Below are 17,868 nucleotides of genomic sequence, written 5' to 3' on the forward strand. Positions count from 1 at the left end.
TATGTATATTATTATATTTTTGGCAAGTAGCAATTTACCTCAAATTTCCCCAAAACCATATTCTCTATGAGGAGCTAAAAGATGTGGTCACTTTTTTGAATAATTCCATCCAAGCAAATTATAATTACTTTGTGGTCTGTGTGTGCACATTGGGGAAAAAGAGTAACATGCTGACTTGTGTCTTAGAAAAAAAAAGTGCAGCCTTGTTCACCATAAACTATTTTTGCAATAGTGTGTAGGGGTGGTACGGGCTTAGGCCGATTGTTTTTCTTTGAGTGGAGCAGCTCTTTGGTGCAGGGGTATTACCCAGGCTAAATTGTTCCCTCATGTTTTCCGCCGAGGTTCTGTGCCCACCACACTGACAGTTATAATTTGCAGAAATTGCGCTGATTATCTGAATTAGCATACCTGACCATTGCCGCATTAGTCTTATTTACAATACAAAGCCGTGGGGCTATGAGGACGCATACTAACTTTGACTTAATTGGAGGGCGGGGGGGTGGGGGGGATGGGGGGGTATAGGGTGATATCACAGAGCTTATGGTTCCGCTCCATATGGGACTGGATGCCTGTGGAAGGACTTGGAAGAGGAAGTCATGAATGTCCGACGACCGTATTGAAATCACAGGACTATTGCGTGTTTTCCTTCGCTCCCCATCGTGACCTTTCTCTTTAAATATTCACCTCTCCGCTCTCATGCCCATCCTGTTATTTTTTTCTTGCCTTTTAGAGCCCCCCCCTTCACCCATGCCCTTCTTTATTTTCTTCCCCCCTCACCTCCATTCTTTTCTCTCAGCAATCCCCTCATACACCCTCTGTCCATTGACTCTTAACCACAGATGGACAAAACAATGGACCGTGTCACACAGCATTAAGACAAACAATCCAGTGACGGGAGGGTGGTTGTGTGGAGCCGGAGCTGTGGTAACCAGGCATTACGCTCGCTGGGTCCAAGCAGCCACTAATCTCAGACAGCGATGATTCAATTCACAGATGGACATTTAAGGGAGCTTATATGCACACACTCACACAAATACAAAAATGAGAGCACCAGGTCAGAGAGTATTTCTTGCCATTCATTCCACACTCTCAGTTGCCTTTATCTCATCCGTCAGCGGGAGGTATGGAATTGATAGTGGATATTGATTACCAATAGCTCTGGCTAATCATCGCTAACTGGAGGAAACGTTGCAGCTGTAGCAGCTGTCGGTGGCTCATGCTACGTGTGTTTGCACCTAACGGTTCTGTCCACAGATACGTCTGCTCTTTTCTTTTTTTCACAGGATGTATTGCTAGACAAACAAAGGAGAATATTCAGAACATCTCCTTGCTTCCACCTCGAGCATTAGCGGCTAAAAATAAGGCATATTCATCAAATTCCACTTGTTTGACACATACAGTCTTTCCTAACAGTTGATGGAAAAACTGTGGTGTAACATCACTTCAGGGTCCTGTGGAAAAACAGAGCAGAGATGAGTTATTTCAGCAGATGGTCGATGTTCAGACAAAGGCCTTCTCTGTTGCTGTGTATCTCATTGGACAACGCAATAGTGGTTATTTTAGCATTATAGCATTATAAATATACATATATTAGGCTGGAATGGGCATTCAGAGCATCATGCCTTTTTCTGCGTTGGAGCACCGTAATTAATCTACAGTAAGACGATAGATGTAATATAAAGGATTCTGATCTTTGATTCTTTTTCCAGTATTAGGAAAATGCATTTTGTTCACCAAAGACACACAGAGAGACATGCCTGATTTCACCTCCCAACCTATGTGAATACCACCCATCTCCCTCTCCCCGTCTCCCTTTTCTTCATCTCCCTAATAGGAAATTTGAGCACACTGTGTGAGATTAAAGCAGAGAATCAATGCCTTGTGAGCAATAATTTCCAGACAAATCTCTTTCATCTTTTTTCTCCCTTCGTTCCCCCCTCCGCCCCTCGTTCGCTCTTTCCTTTCGTTTTTTTTTCTTTCCTCCCACCTTTTAATGCTAACAGGGGGTCCTGTGTCATGACACCCCTTTTGCTTTTATCATGTTCTAATAACACACTGAAAATAGTGCGAGAAGGAGGAATGTGACAGCGAGGAAAAGGGATGCCAGGGGAAAAAAGAGCAAAAAACGGGTAGGCTGGTAAGAAAAAATCCCTTGAATGAGCCTCGGTTTTGATTTGTGCTTTGATGTGGATGTCTTTGCGCAAATTAGACAAATATGCCTGCTGCTTTAGTTATCTGGAAGGTCTTCACCAAACGCCATTTCCTCCCGCTATATCCTATTTCCTGAAGGATGGAGAGAAGCCGGGAAAAGAAATGATGGAAAAGTTCATTTTAGGGGATAAAAATATACGTCCCAGCAATCGTGAGTGGAGGAAAACATGGACAGATGGAAGCTGGCAAGGTGTTGAAAGGACAATGACAATTTGGGCTTTGTTGGACCCATGTGGGGTTTTATCCATGATGTCTAACGCACACTCAAAGGCACACACAGTCATACACACCTTTGCCGGGCCTTTGTTTCAAAAGCAGGTTAATGGGGACTGAGGAAGAGGAGCATTGCAATTTTCTGCTCTTTAGGCACCAGAGAATTCTCTCCAGTATAAGAGAGACCAGACCCTCAGTGTAATAGGCATTTTACACCCTCATCACCCCTTACACACACACACATACACACATCAGCACGCTCACTAGGAAAGTGTGGGAGTGTAATAGGCATTGTATGGTGTGTATCGCCGGTCCCTAGAGTGCCAGTAAGTGTTAGGCATGCATAGAGTCGGCAATGAGACAATCAGCATGCCGAAATTGAAACCTTGTCTGGAGTCACAGGAGAGGAGGAAGAGGAGCAGGAGAGAAGAGGAGCAAAGAGAAGATTAAATTTTTTAAAAAAAACAGTTGCCATCGGAGGAAAAAAGGGATGAGGATGTATAATAAGACGAGACAAGAGGAAATAGGAAGTGATATTTGTTTAATTGCCTCGTAAGTGATGACACAGATAATTATGTAGAAAACAAGAGATGCAGCCCCTCGACCGAGCCAACAAGCCGCGGCATCTGTTTTTGTGCGTGTCGCCCCGTCTCTCCTTCGTAGCCGCCCCGTCAACCGTTGTCCCCTTCGGCTGCATGCAGTAGAGGACACCATTAAGGCATTATGGTTTGTGTCATATCAAATCCTTCAACTTAATTAACAGAAACATACAGGCACACTCTCTCTCAGACGCACACACGTCATTTGAAATCATTTTAATTACTCTGTAACGTCGCAAGTATTAATATCTCCGCTTTACGTACCTGGGGATATGAAGACGAGAGTGTGTTCACCTATTTCCTGCACTGTGTGTTCAGGCATGTGTGTGTAAGCGATGCTCCCTTGACTTTGTATCTAATTGTCTTTTTTAATGACAATATTCCACTGTGGGCCAGCTCTATGTAATGAGTCAGGGTGTGTCAAAGTGCGGGCCCGAGCTGTCTGCTCGAGTTAAGCTCCCTCTATCTGCCTGCCGCAGGACCCTCCAGCAGCCACAGTTGCACGAGCGCACACTCGGACAGACAGTATCAATGTGGGAGTTCCTGTATCTGACACGAGATTAAGAGGGCCAAGTAGAGGAACGTCGAAGAACTGCCCTGTTGCATTTGCAAGAAGGAACGAGCAACGCGCCTCTCTCTCTCTGTCACACACACACACACACACACACACACACACACACACACAAGCATCTATTGCTGTAAGTGAGCAGTAGCCTCCCTTGCATTATTCACAGTGGCCGAGTGATCGAAGCTCGGTTCAATAGCACTAAAGCGGCGCACGCTGGAGAGATTTGTCTTACAAAACCTTGACTCACACACACAGGCGCTCATATGCTCTCACACACATTGATTTTCAGTGGTGGGAATCTCCCAGGCTTTGGACAGAAAGGCAGGGACGCGAAAGGGGCTTTCCCCGTCAGAGCAACCCTATGACACACACACACACACACACACACACACATTCTGAAACTTACTCACACAGCAGATGTTCTGTGTGTGTCTTTGATTTCTCCTGAATAAGACAATGAGGTCCAGCGATGGCGTAAATAAAAATATAAGATCAAAATCGGAGATGGCAGCACCTTTTGAATCTGATGGAGTTTCATCTATAGCAAAATGAGTTGATGGTTAAAAGAAAAAAAATCTCAGAGATCATATTTCTTTTTTTTTTTGCTGACTCTCTTTTTTTTGCATTTTACCATCAGGGGCTTTTTGCAAGCGAGGCAGAAAAAAAATCAGGTTTTTTTTTTTCCGCTTGATATGTCATATCTTTCCACCGCAGTGTGTGTGTGTGTCTGTGTGTGTGCGTGCATGTGTGTGTGTTTTCGCGCAGGCACGCTCGATTTAAAAAAAACCTCGCTTGATTTGAATGCCGATTTATCAGACACATCAGTCAGTTAATTCAGTTTTTCCCATTTTCTTCTCAAGCTGCCCCCTTTTCTTCAGGCCCCTCTGGCGTTTTTGGCACATTAACATGTATCGACAAGCTGGAATTCTCACGCCTGCAAACACAACACAAACACAGCACACACCAAACACAGCAGACACACACATCTGTCCCCTGAAGACATGTGATCAACCGGACCCAATCCCTTGTAATCACCTGGAACCCCCACACACACAAGTATTAGGTCCCCTTCAATCCCGGGTAATGGTTTGGGGCAGGGGGCTGAAGCGGCGGGCTTCTTTCCCTTAGCCCCAGTGTCTTAAGCCGTCATTGATTAAATGTTAACTGATATACTCGGTCCTGGCAATCTTGTTAGAGCTGGAGCAGGCAGGCAGCTAGACAGACAGTTTAGGACCCGTGCCCTCCTGATCAATAGCACAGATAAAGATTTCATCCATCAATGAGCTCCCAAAACAAAAGGTATCTGATACCTGATTAGGCCCGCGGGGACAAACGCGCACACCGACGTTGCGCGGATGTAGAGGCAATAGAGTCAAAAGCGCAAGACATATATAAGAAAATAAAAATAGCAAACACACTTTGGTTGAAGCTCGCCTGAAGTCCGTCGCTACCAGTGTAATTACAGCACAGGCGCATTTGCAGATAAGGGAGGCCTGGCTTTTCCCGGATGCAGGTTAATTACACTCTGATACTTCACTTAGGTGTGTGTACTTGTTGTGTGTGTGTTTTCTCAGAAATGTGTGTCATTTCCTCAAACACCCGTGCATTTAGATCTCGGTGGCCAAAGGCACCACAAAGCAGCCGGATCAATGTCTGCGCGACCACCACTGTTAATGCGTATCAATAATGTTCCCCTATCTCCTTTCCTGGCCAACATCGGCGATCGGAAAGTCCGAGCTCGGCCGCAATTAAGACCTAATTATTAATCGATATGAGAAGTCATTTGAATATTGATTTTCCTTTTTCTTCAAATTGTTAACATATTCCCGGCCCTGTCTTCGCTTCTTTCTTCTTTAAATAAGTTTGAAAGGGATCAATAGTTCCCTTTACAGTCATTGGAGGAGAGATTTGGCTTAATTGGTGCCCAAAAAACACAACAGGATATCCCGATAGGGGTGGATGCTCAAGAAGCAGTCAGAGGGGGGGAAAAAAATGTCACTGCCCCTCAAATTCTGATGGCTTTTCAGACAGAGTTAATGATGCTTTGTGGCCTTTTTTTTAGCCCCATTTTTGGGGGATTTTGGCTGACATCTGTTGTCACATTGCTAAAATGCATTTCCATAATATTTCATGGCTGACATTTTCTTTGATATGGCGCCCCCTCGGAGTGATATCAATGAAGGCCCTCCCTCCCCCCTCGTGGTAAACCTGCATTTCATTTGATTAAATACAGCTTTGTTGTTTTATTTTCCTGCTCAACCATTTTGGAAGCGATGTGAGATTTTCAAGTGGCGTGTCAGGGGCCCGGGAGTCTAATGCCTGGAAACATGGAGCTTTCTGTTTTCTGACGGCTAGCAGAGATAAGGCAGAGATATGGCTCTTGCACTGGCTCAAATCTAAAACAGATCCTACTGGTGGTGGGAGGGGGGAGAGAGTGGGATTCGGGGAGTTAAGAAAGTGAAGAAAAGGGGAAAAGGAGGGGAGGAGGTAGCAAGAAAAGGGAATATTGTCAATCCTCTAAGTGTCTGGCGGTGTCTCTTTCTTCCCCCCCCTCAGTAATCTGATTTATTTGAAACATATGTGTGCTTCTCTCTCTCTTTGTCTGCTTCTATTAGGGCCAGTGGGGGCCCATATGACATTGTTTAGCCAGTAATGAAATGGACATTTTTTGCATGTTTTTGAGAAAGTCAGAGGAAAGCTAACACTCCTTATTTGTAACCGTCTGCAAATACCATCTCCGGGGCAGTTGCCCCAGGCCCGTGCGTGTGTGTGTGTGTGTGTGTGTGTGTACCCGAGCATTACAGCTTCCATGTGGTAATTTTGGATGTGATTCTGAGCAACCTAATGAATTTTTGGGCTTGAAGATATTTTTCTTTTCTCCTTCCGTGACTATTCTTCTTATGTTGAAGATTCCTTCTATCCTGCCTAACCTCAACACATAATAAGAGCCTGATGATGCACACATTTTTTTGCACACTCTTTTCCAGGCAAAAGCCATGCCTCACGTTGTCGGTATATGAAATTGTTATCCGCTAATGGCAGCTTTTTGGTGCTACATCAGTAAGGAATGTGGTCACAGAAGAGCAGAAATGAATAGAGTGAATGAAAACAGACAAAGTAATTTTCTTATCATTTATTTGTTCCGTAATTCTCATAAACATGCCATTCTTATGGCAAAATGCAGCAACCTATATGTGTCGTGCACATCTGTGGTCTTCAAAAGTTGGTCTTCTGAAATAAATGGAAAAGTGGAAAAACAATTTTCTTCCTATCAGGTTGCTTCTTTTATGCATTTATCTAACATCAAATGTTTTAGTTGACTCTGAGGTTAGATGCTTTTTGCACGTACCGACAGACAGGACAGGAGCCCAACAGGATAAAGGTCTGGTTGAGCATTATTTATTCATCCGCTGCCTGTGACAGACCTATTTCAAGCATAGACACATACAAATGCAAACCAAGAGTTGGCCTCTAAGACCACTGCGGCCATTTTATTAGATTCCCTGATTTCCTGCCTTGTCTTAGTTCCCAGAAAATAAATAAAACCTCGAATGCATGACAAGGACCAGTCTGGTCAATTGGAAACTACATCTATCCCACTGGTATCTTTGTTTACCAGCAGAGTGATAGATGGACAGATACGGGGTAAAGCGAGACGCCGCAGAAGATGGGCTAGATAGGCTAGGTATATGGATAGATAGCTGCACAGAGAGATATAGAAAGAGATGGACAGATGGATAGATAGGCGGATAGATAAATGAATGGAAAGATAGACAGATGAATGCGGCGGGGAGCTCCTGTTGGCCTGATAGAGTTGAGCAGGTATGCCGAGAAACAGCTGCTTTCTTCATTAGGTTCATCTATCGATCGCAGACCCTCACTGTGTGTGTGTGTGTGTGTGTGTGTGTATGTGTGTCTGTGTGTGTGTGTGTGTGTGTGTGTGTGTGTGTGTGTGTGTGTGTAAAGACAGCAGCCTCTGTAGATAAGTGCTGGTAATAGAACAGAATGAATTCTTATCACAGAGATGGGAAGGCCATTAACCCTCAGCTCCTACTTCCCTCTCTCCGTCTCTCTTTCCTTCTGCTCCTTCCTCCCTCCGTCTTCCAGCTCAGATCAGGCGGGGGTCACGTTGGCGAGCGTGTGGGATATTTCCAACTGCACAGACAAGCAAGCATATGTTTATGATCAGGGGCTGGATAAATATTGGAGCGAAGAATCATAAAAGAGCAGAAAAAAAACAGAGCAGAAAGACGGAGATGAAAAGGAGGAGAGGAATCTTTTTAATTAAATTATTCCTAAATCCCTCAGTAAGCTTGCTGCACTACCTCCTCCTCTGTTCACCTTCCCAGCCTGTGGTGATTGAAAGAGCTGAAATGCAATATGGCGGTTGTGTAAGACGCAGGTGTTTGTGTGTGTGTGAACACGTGTGGAAGTGTACAGGTGTGCTCCGGCCTATTGTGCTAGGCCAGGTGTCATGGCAATGACATTTTTTCCCCTTTAAAGCTTTTGAAGCCATATTTTTGTCCTGTGAAATCCTTTTGAATTTGCTACTAAAGAATCATTAACACCCGGCAACCACCCAGCGCTCAGAGCACCAAAAAAGAAAAGAAATGAAACCCCATTTAACACAAAACAACAGTTTCTGCCTGCGCAGCAAGCGACACACGCAAGCCTTTAATCTCAGCTATGTTTATTCATATTATTTTCTTTCCTTTTTTTTCCTAATGAGTAATAGGTGTTTTGTTAGTTGCCAGAAAGGCAGCGGAAGAGGCGGAAGAGCGGAAGAAAATACAATGAAGTGTCTTTGGAAATCATAATTGACAACAACAAAGCAAATTTTGAGCTGCTGATACATGCTTTTATTTGCAAAAAAGTCTCTTTTTACTGGTTATCCCTTTATTTCAATTTATTGACATTTGCACCAGGAGCTTTATTTGGCCTACCTGAAACAATAGCTTTTCTCTCCTTTATGCTAGGGTAACAAATTCTCCCCAAAAAAAAGTGTGTGGGTGTGGAACCACTGGTGTGTGTGGATGGAAACATGTGTGTTTGCTTCTGCTGGTGTCTGTCTGTTTATATGTTAGCATGTGGGCTGTGGACCTCTGTGCATGAAATACATCGAATGCTGTGTGGGAGTAAATGTGCAGAGGCTTCTGTGGGTCAGAGTGTGTGTGTATGTGTGTGTGAGGGTGGGTTGTGTGTGTGTTTAAGAGAGTGAGAGAGAGAGAGCAAGCAAGTGCAGGGGTGTGTGAGTTGTTCCCAGGCCCTGTGCAGGAGCTGTAGCCCCTCTCTGCTGGGTTGATGTTTAGTATTTTAGACATGCTACATTAACAACATCTGGTTAAGATCTAAATGCTTGTTAAACGCCCTGAAATTCAGTGGGGAAAGGTAGAGGAGGAAAGAGGGGAGAGGAGGTATACTGTAAAGAGGGAGAACAGGGTAAATAAAGATTGGAGGCTGAGAGAACGGGAGGGAATGAGATCAGTAAGTCTGTAAGGTTATTTCCTTGGCAGTATTACCACTGGCCCTTGACTGCCTGTGTTGCCTGTGTGTGTGTGTGTGTGTGTGTGCGCGCGCGCCGCGTCTGGCCGGGACGGTGTAGCGTTTCAAAGGTTTTCCCTTTTCAAACCTGGAGGGGCCTGAACTGGAGCCACGCGCGCGGCGCAGGAATGTGACATCACAAGGCCTCTGTATGCTAGCGCATACTCACACGTGGTCTCACGGGGGAAACCTGGGGGAGGGGGGAATGGTGGACATGACTGGGGTTGTAAGAAGAAATCAGCGTCAACATCACGGTTAAGCGCGGCAGACATGGCAGTCGTCGGCGTTAGTGCCACAGCTACAGCTCACGCGGATAAAATCCAGTCAGATTGTTGTTTTCGGACACATCCCGGCTCTTTGAGCGTTGCAGCATAACAGTTACGCAGTCGCAGTTTATATTATATTTTCTCTGCCGCTATTATGCTTTGACTTGATGCTCCACTTTCACCGCATCTATGATTTAAGATAAACAATAATGTTAAAAGCATTTTTTTTCTCACTCCTTCTCAACTTTAATGAGCACCATTATGGCCCCGAGGAAGCAAATTAAAGGCAGCTCGGTCCAGCTTAATGAATGCGGCCATTTTGGAGCGTCTGCGGCCAGCGTCTGAGCGCGGCACCGTCGTGCGTCTGTGTGCTGTAGGAGTGACTCCTCCGCTGGGCGCATAATGACCCCGCATGGCGGTTATGGGCCCTCAGGGGGAGCTGGGAACGGGAGCGAGTGGTCTCAGAGCAGGTCATTATACAGCTAGAGGGCACACACACACACACATACACACACACACACACTCTCTCTCTGCTCTGACACTTTCAATACATCCTCCATTGCCTCCATCTCCCACATGTCTGTTTTTTTAGCAAACATCTCTTTCTTGATGTCTCCTCCACTTCTCCGTGTGGCCCAAAAGCTGTTTTTCTTCCTTTAATTCACAGCGTGATGCACCCGCATTCAAGATAGGTTTGTATTAAATGTATTGCATTCTTTAAACAAAAAAAAACCAAACCAAATTTGTTGTGTTTGAGCATTTTGGAAGTTATTAAACAGGCAGACAAGAGAGTTATTCATCCAGAGGTCTAATTGGTTACACTGGTTTCCAATTAATAGTGAAAATCTGAAAGAGGAATCATTCGTCTTTGTCCTCCGATCTGGAGTCACTTAATTATTCCGCGTCTCTTTAATGGTTAAATATAGGCTGGTGCTGGTTGTGGGGTAATCGGACCCAGGGTCTGTGGTTAGCTCGAGCTGACCGGCCAGCTTTAATGTTCCGAGTGACCCACTTCAAAGACGGTCCCACCAGGCTGCCAAACGCACACACCCTCTCCAGCCTCAGCCTGTGTGTGTGTGTGTGTGTGTGTGTGTGTGTGTGTGTGTGTGTGTGTGTGTGTGCAGGCAGTGGAAGGTAACTGTAAAAGTTTTGCTCTCTGTCTGTCCTCTGGTAGTGATTAAGTTGATGGTTAAAGAGTTCCCGCTGCAGAACCCCCTTTCCCTCTCGTGCACATGACAACTCACATGCAAACACATGCTGTCACTGTCTCACTCACTTAATCAACGGCGCACATCTAGGCAAAAAAAAAACAACCCCGAAACACGCGTGTGCTGCACGGACGAGAACACACATTCGTAGTGTGGAGCTGTCAGGGTCAGTCAAAGGCCAGACGTTGTGCTCTGTAGTGAAAGAGCACATCTGGGGATGTCCTCAGTGGGGAAGCGTGTACTTCATGCACACACACACACACACGCACACGCACACAGACATTCTCTCCCCGCATATCTAATGCCACCCCAGTGATCACCTTCTCATTTCTGCCTTTTCCTTTAGTGTATCCCTCTTTTCCTCTTCCTTCCTCTCTTTCATTGCCTTTTTCTGTGCAGTTACAGGTAGACTGCCCCCTAGAGGTTTGTTTTTGATGGTCAATGAAGATCCAGACTGGATATGACACATATTCTATTTGATTTATAAAGTATTTTGAAAATCAATTGAAGGTATTTTAAACCAGCTGTGTAGATTTGAAGTTTTATCAAAGTGATTTAACCCTGGACGTGCACATCTTTTATATTTTCCCATTCTCTACCTGTTCTTTAGTGTGTCTACCGTTAAACACCAGCATGTGTGAAAGGAGAATTTAAAAGAAAAATCTATGTAGTAAATACAAACAATTGTGATTTAAATTAAATTACATATTGACATTTGATTACATAATTAGAATTTGGAAATATCATTCAAATTGGGTTGGTTTTTACTCTCTTTGTTTCCGTCCTCGTTCCTCACATCTCGTTCATTTGGTGCAATTGCTGTGTTTTGAAAAATGAGAGAACTCCCCTTTCCACTACACCAGAAACATTCACGCCAACGTGCGCTTGCATGCATCCTTGCTCGCTGTGAAGGTGGGGACGAATTAAAATACAAAGATGGACGCCGCTGCAGCGGCTGTGAAAATTGCAATTTCTGCAGGCTGGGCTGTGGTGGCTGACGGGAGATATTTCATCCCTGTTGTCACCCACATATTAATAAAACATCAGGAGCAGAGTGCAGTCCCTGCCTCTGCTCTTCACACACACACACACACACACACACACACACACACACACACACCACACACACACACACAAACAAGGATAATAAAGCATACCTGTATGTTCAGTTCACGTGCAGAATATGCAACATTACCTGTTTGGATGAAAACTAAGATTTCCTCCCAATCACGTGTGCCACCACATTTCATGCTGTATATAATGTCCACCGATATTTTAGCCCTGTGTTAGCATTGGTACCACAGCTGTCTGTCTGTCTGTCTGGCTGGCTGGCTGGCTGGCTGGCTGTGCATCAGCACAAAACCCTGCTGAATATGAAGGTTTTAATCAAATCATGTCTTCTGTTACTGACCCCTTCTGCTCATCTTTAATGGCCACAGTGATTGTATGCAAATGAAAGATGCCCTTAATGCACCTTTCACCCATTTGTTGTTGTTGTGTGTGTGTCTGTGTCTGTGTTAAAATATGATTATTAGGAGAGTGCAAGATTGATGAGCACATCTCTTTTCTACAAATGCTCATGACGCCATATTCACCAGTCTTTTTTTGTGGCCAAACGGGGGGTTTGTAGTGAAAAGAGAGACAGAGAGTGAAGAGACCCCCCTCCTTCCCATTTAGAAGACATCAAATTTTTAAACCCTTTTGCATCTGTGTGTGCGTGTGTGTGTGTGTGGGTGTGTGTGTGTGTGTGTGTATTATTTGATGCCTGTGTATAAGTGTTTGCATTTGGTGTATTACCTGGAGATGGAGTAGGGTTCTATATGTATATATGTATTTGTGTGTGTGTGTGTGTGTGTGTGTGTGTGTGTGTGTGTCTGGTTATCTGGCCTCTCTCAGACTGCTCAAAATTCATTACAAAGTGACATCAGCCCAGCCGGAGACAAATGATGGCTGGATGAAAGGGAGCGCTGGGGCTTGGCTGGGATTAGTGTTAGCTTGCGCTGGCGACACATATACACACATACACCCTAGTGCGCACACACACATGCACACACTTTTACACACATGCACATACACACCCTTTAATCCACTGGCAGAACACTGCAGATACACAGAATTATCAAACAAGGGGCTGAACTCTCAGCGATGGGCAGGCTAATCTGCTAATAGAAGCAAGATGCACGTGTGTGTTGGGCTTTTGTGTCTGTGCACAGCCGCACGTGCACGCTTGCACATATTAGTTTTAGGGTTGCGCAGGTGTACATGCAGTAGACATCATTAGTGTGTCACTGACAGGTGATTTCTTATTTTTTAAGGCCACATATTCAGCAACATTGTTTTGAAATACTAAATTTAGCACACAACTTCAAATTGAAAGGTTTGTGTCTGATGTAATATAACATCTTCTGCCTGTTTACTATATTACACCCAGAAGAAGGCGCACGGTTACTTTGTAAAGGACGTGTGTTAAACTTGCTCGATGTGTTATTTGTGGGTGAGATGCGCCGCACAGCAAAGCTGAAGGGTTTTATGGGGATTAACGGAACATTTACGAGCTGCAGTATTTTTCAAAATGACTGATATGATGATGGCGACATATGTGATCTAAAATAAACATGTTGTTTGTTTTCTGCGCTTTCAGCGGACGACGGCGCTGAGGACGGGCCGAGACCCCCTCGCTCCTCCTCCAGGCCTGGGCACAACGTCGCTGAGCGAGACTTGACGGACAGGACTGAACGTAAGCTAACACACGCGATCGCACACACACACACACACACACACACGCACACATACCCTCATCTCTCCTTGTTTTTAAAGTTATTGCTCATCTGTCTCTGCGCCTCAGATAAGGCCTAATGTGTGCATAACATGTGAATGCTGCTGACTAGCCTCCATGTGACCTGCTTTAATCGTTCCCATCTGACAGAAAAAAGACTTGTAAAAGAAGAAGAAGAGGGTAGATGGGGGGATGGAAAGAAAAGGAATAGGATAGGTTGAGTGTTGTGGATATTACCAGGCAGTGTCCAGGCCCCAGATTATTTTTTAATCAAATCAGTTTGCGTGCTTGTAATTTATAAGCGCCTTGTATTAATCTTTTCTCGTTCTTGTGCCCTCTCCGGTGACATATTAATTTTTCATAAGCACTGGATTAGATGGGGGCTGTGTATATGTTTTTCTAATATTGCACTGCATCCCTGCAACCCTTAAATGAGTTCCCCCCCCTTCTCCACCCTCCCTTCATTTTTATGTCTCTTGTTTTTTTTCGTCCCCTCTGGCTCCATCCGTCCCTTAATTGTTGTCCAATCTTTGACCCGAGCGCCCGGCATTACCTCGAATACAAGCGCCACGACATCAGCGAGGGAGCTGTTCGTTCGTAGGAACGGTGCCATTGCAGGAGGGGAAGGGGGAACAAGCTGTACAAGGCTTTTTCGGTGGTGTTGTTTTGTTGTTGGGGGTGAGGCGGGGAGCATATAATGCCGCCGCTGCAAGCCTGCGGTTGGGATAGCCCCGGCTTTGTTAGATTTGATTCACCCAAATAAGAATTCATATGGTCTTTTTATGTATGAGATGGAAATCCATGGTTTGGGATGAATATTGCATGGGGTCTCTCCCCCCCCCCCCCCCCCCCGTCTGTCATTGCATGGGGTTCTCGCTCTTATTCTTAATGTCTCTCGTTCTCCACCCCTCCCCACCCCTACACACACACACACACACACCTTCACAACTCCCCAACCTCTATCCATCTCCAGCAGCCTCCCCACCACCTCTCCCTAGCATGCCATACCTAGCTCCATAATGTGAGGCTCAATGAGGCAGAAGGAGAGCTGAGTGAGGCTGGGGCCTATTAGTTTAGCTAGTCATCTATCTTTCAGCTCTGTCTCTCTGACAGCCCCGTCTGACCGACTGGCGGGGAACCACCATCCGTGCGTTTGCCGCTGCATATTACCGCCGGCGTCATTTAACACCACTGCACATATGCATAAAAGCAAGCGTTCTTTGTTAACCTTGTGTTTTGTTTTGTTTTAATAGCTAAGGTTTGGACAAATCGAAACTTTCAGTTGGATTATTTTGAAAGATGAAGGGCGCTATAATGTTAGACTGTGGTCTGGTGTGTCAGTATGTGGCGCTTGTTTTGGTGGGGTTTTTTTGTTTTTTTTTTGGAGATAAAGATTAAGCGTCTCTATCCTCAGCCCCAAATCTCTTGAAATGTTCACTTTGGTGCATGTGTGTGACGCTCTGTGTGCGTGTCCCTGGATGGAGATCTCCAGGGAAGGGATTACAGCCTGACCAAGTGAGCAGCAGTTTGTGCACCTCATCTCCAAGACCAACACACACACACACACACACACACACACACACACACACACACACACACACACACACACTGTATATATATATATACATATATACTGTATATGTATGTGTGTGTGTGTGTGTGTGTGTATGTATGTATATATATATATATATAGGGAGGTAGAGGATAAGGAACAAGCGAACAAGCTCTTTTCCCTTGGTTCATTTACATTGTCTTTTATAATCCCATGTCACTTTAGATTAATTATAATCCATGTTACATTTTCCATGCAAATGTCCCCTGATGTGGATTATTTCCAGATAGCTTTGTGCTGTGTGTGTGTGTAGAGGGTGCATGTCGCCATCATGGCTCAGGGGCCCACTTCTTATAAATAACCAACTAAACAAAAGACCCCAGCATGGAAATGAGCCTGTCAGGTGGGTTTAGAGGACCGATCTCTACCTGTTTGACATTTGCAAAGAAATCATTCACTATTCCTATGGCCAAATGTTCTGTATTAATTTTGAACTGTGCAGATGATCTGGGGAGGGGGGGGTTGCATGCAAACAAGATCAGATGTTAAGTATTACATATTAGCTTCTTCACATTCAGAATATTTTCAGTCTTTATTTGCATGCATCTTGCAAATTCCTCCCAACTTGAGACAGGAACTGTCCTGGCTTTCCGTCCCTCCAAAATGTGATTAAAATATATTAAAGACATTAGCATGTTTAATGATTAGCCCGCGGCTATGCTTTCTTGCATCTATGTGTTTTTGTGTAACGACAGCTTGTTGAATGTCTCTGACGATTTGTCACAAGTTGACAAGGCTTGTGTGGAAGCAGAGAAAGGAGGACTAGTCACACAAACTCTAAGACAGCTGCGCTCTTTCTCCCTCCCTCCCTTCACCCCTCCAGCTAGATGTGGGCTTGCTGAGTGCTTCAGTGGGAGTTTGGGGTTCAGAGTGTGTTGGCGTAATGTTATCAGGTGACCGGGGGGTCAGCCTAATGCCTAACCTCGGACCAGTAGGCCAGTAAATCATGCTAGCAGGCCCTCCCTTGCCCATTTTGGCCGGCTCTCCCTCCTGGATTTACTGCTCCGTAACCTTAGCCTGTCTTCCAGGGTTCAGGACAGCTAAATTGAATACTAAATCCAAGCTGCCGCCACCCGGCCTGCTTCCCCTTAATTGACAGTGCCCCCCACCCCCACCCCTAAATCCCACAGTCTCTGCTCCGTGTTTGCGGGTGTTTCTTTTTTTATTTTCATGAAATGAAATGTCAGACATGGAATCAAATTTTGCTGAGGTTGAATGAAAAATGAAACACACCGAGCAGGGACAGCTTAATTGTTTTTTTTTTCTATGCCCCCACGCCGGCATGTAGATTACAAGTCGGATGGTTTCGACAACACGCGCATTGTTCTTCTTCGCCCCTTTTTCTTCACCGCAAAAGGGCAGATTCTAAAATAGATCCAGTCTGAGAGGAAAGGAAAAGCATCAGCTGTAAAAGTTGGTCCTTGTGTCTTTTCAGAAACCTTTCAGGACGGATATATCCCGGTTATTTACAACTACAGGCTTCTCTGCCTCCCCCTCTGTCCATTTTTCCCTGTTCATGCTCCTTTTTCAGTTATTTTTCTTCTCTTGTCATTGCCCACTGGCTTCCATGTTTGTGTCTATGCGACTGCCTAAATGCCATTGACAGTTGCAAATAAAGATGGGTGGCAAGCGCGTTGCTCCACCCCCCCACCCCCCCCCCCACCCCACAATGCAAAAGGGGGGGTTGAATGTCATAAATCACCTTTTGATTTATCTAATCAAGCAAGGTCCTGCTGCATGCAGACATTTGTCATTGGGATTGGGGGAGAGGATGCTGCGGTGGCGGGTTCATTCTGCCCCTGTGCTCCGCTGAACTGAGCTGAGCTGAGCTGAGCTGAGCTGAGCTGCAGCTGCCAGAGTCCACCTCAGGATGACGGGATAAAGGAAAGGTAGAAAGAGAGGAAAAAAATCGAAATGCGGGAGGGGGGGCAGACAAAAGAAGATGAGACTCTGTAATAATCTCCAATTATTTTGCTTCTCTTGTTCCAGTGAAGGCATGAAGAAGCAATATTTAGATACCTTTTCCCCGTGAGTGGAAAATATTTATTTAGTCGTATTGTCATGCATCAGGCAGAGTGCCTAAGCAGGAATGGAGAAAAACGCTTTCTCAACTCTCAAGGTTAAACAGCAGCTTGGTTTTGCTTTGAATTTCCTTCTTCCATCACACAAGTGTTATATGTTGAAGAAAGCGCTAGGTCAAAGAGGAATCTAAGAAGGACAGATCTTCACATTGAACAGGTGCACGCGCGCCCCAGACAAACATGCACTTACATTTAATATGAAGCTAATCAATTGCGATCTGCTCTTTCCCCCCCTCCGCATTGTAAATGTTTTTGCAGCCCCTTGTCCGACAATTGCCTCATCTTCTTTTGCTGGGATGTAATTTAGTTGCAAATTGACTGGAAGATGGAGGCAAAAATTGAAATTTGGAATTAGAAATGGCCATAATAAATATGGTTGGGGGGGGGGGTGCTTTGGAAAGGTCAGGTGATATGACGAGCGCATCCAGGCTGGACGAATCTGACCAATAGGGTGTCAGTGGGCTGTCGTGAAGCGCATAATATACACACAGATGGGCGCGCGAATGCACACACACACACACACACACACACACACACACACACACCACACACACACACACACACACGTGCAAGCACAAGCCCTGCAGGGGCCATCACAAGCAGTAGAAGACAAGATTACCTTGCTATTCTGAGCTGCAGAGCAATTCTGGGATGTTCTTGGAAATTCTGCCCTTGTGTGTGTGTGTGTGTGTGTGTGTGTGTGTGTCTCCTGATCTTTCTCTCTTTCTTCCTTTCCCTCCCTTTTTCTCCCTTGTCACTTTCCTTGACAGGCCAATATTTCAGGCTGCAGATA

At 45.1% G+C, this 17,868-nt stretch overlaps 1 protein-coding gene across 6 annotated transcripts in view; it reads left to right on the forward strand.

Moving 5' to 3' along the window:
- The window catches only part of zfhx4 (zinc finger homeobox 4), a 74,530-nt gene that overhangs the window by 43,611 nt on the left and 13,051 nt on the right, over positions 1 to 17,868 (forward strand). For all 6 annotated transcript variants that reach the window (XM_057012649.1, XM_057012647.1, XM_057012648.1 and 3 more), the window contains one exon: positions 13,248 to 13,343. In XM_057012649.1, the coding sequence (XP_056868629.1) occupies positions 13,248 to 13,343 (96 nt within the window). The remainder of the gene's footprint in view (positions 1 to 13,247; positions 13,344 to 17,868) is intronic.

This window comes from Takifugu flavidus, chromosome 17, assembly GCF_003711565.1.
Source record: "Takifugu flavidus isolate HTHZ2018 chromosome 17, ASM371156v2, whole genome shotgun sequence".
NCBI classification, from domain to species: Eukaryota; Metazoa; Chordata; class Actinopteri; order Tetraodontiformes; family Tetraodontidae; genus Takifugu; species Takifugu flavidus.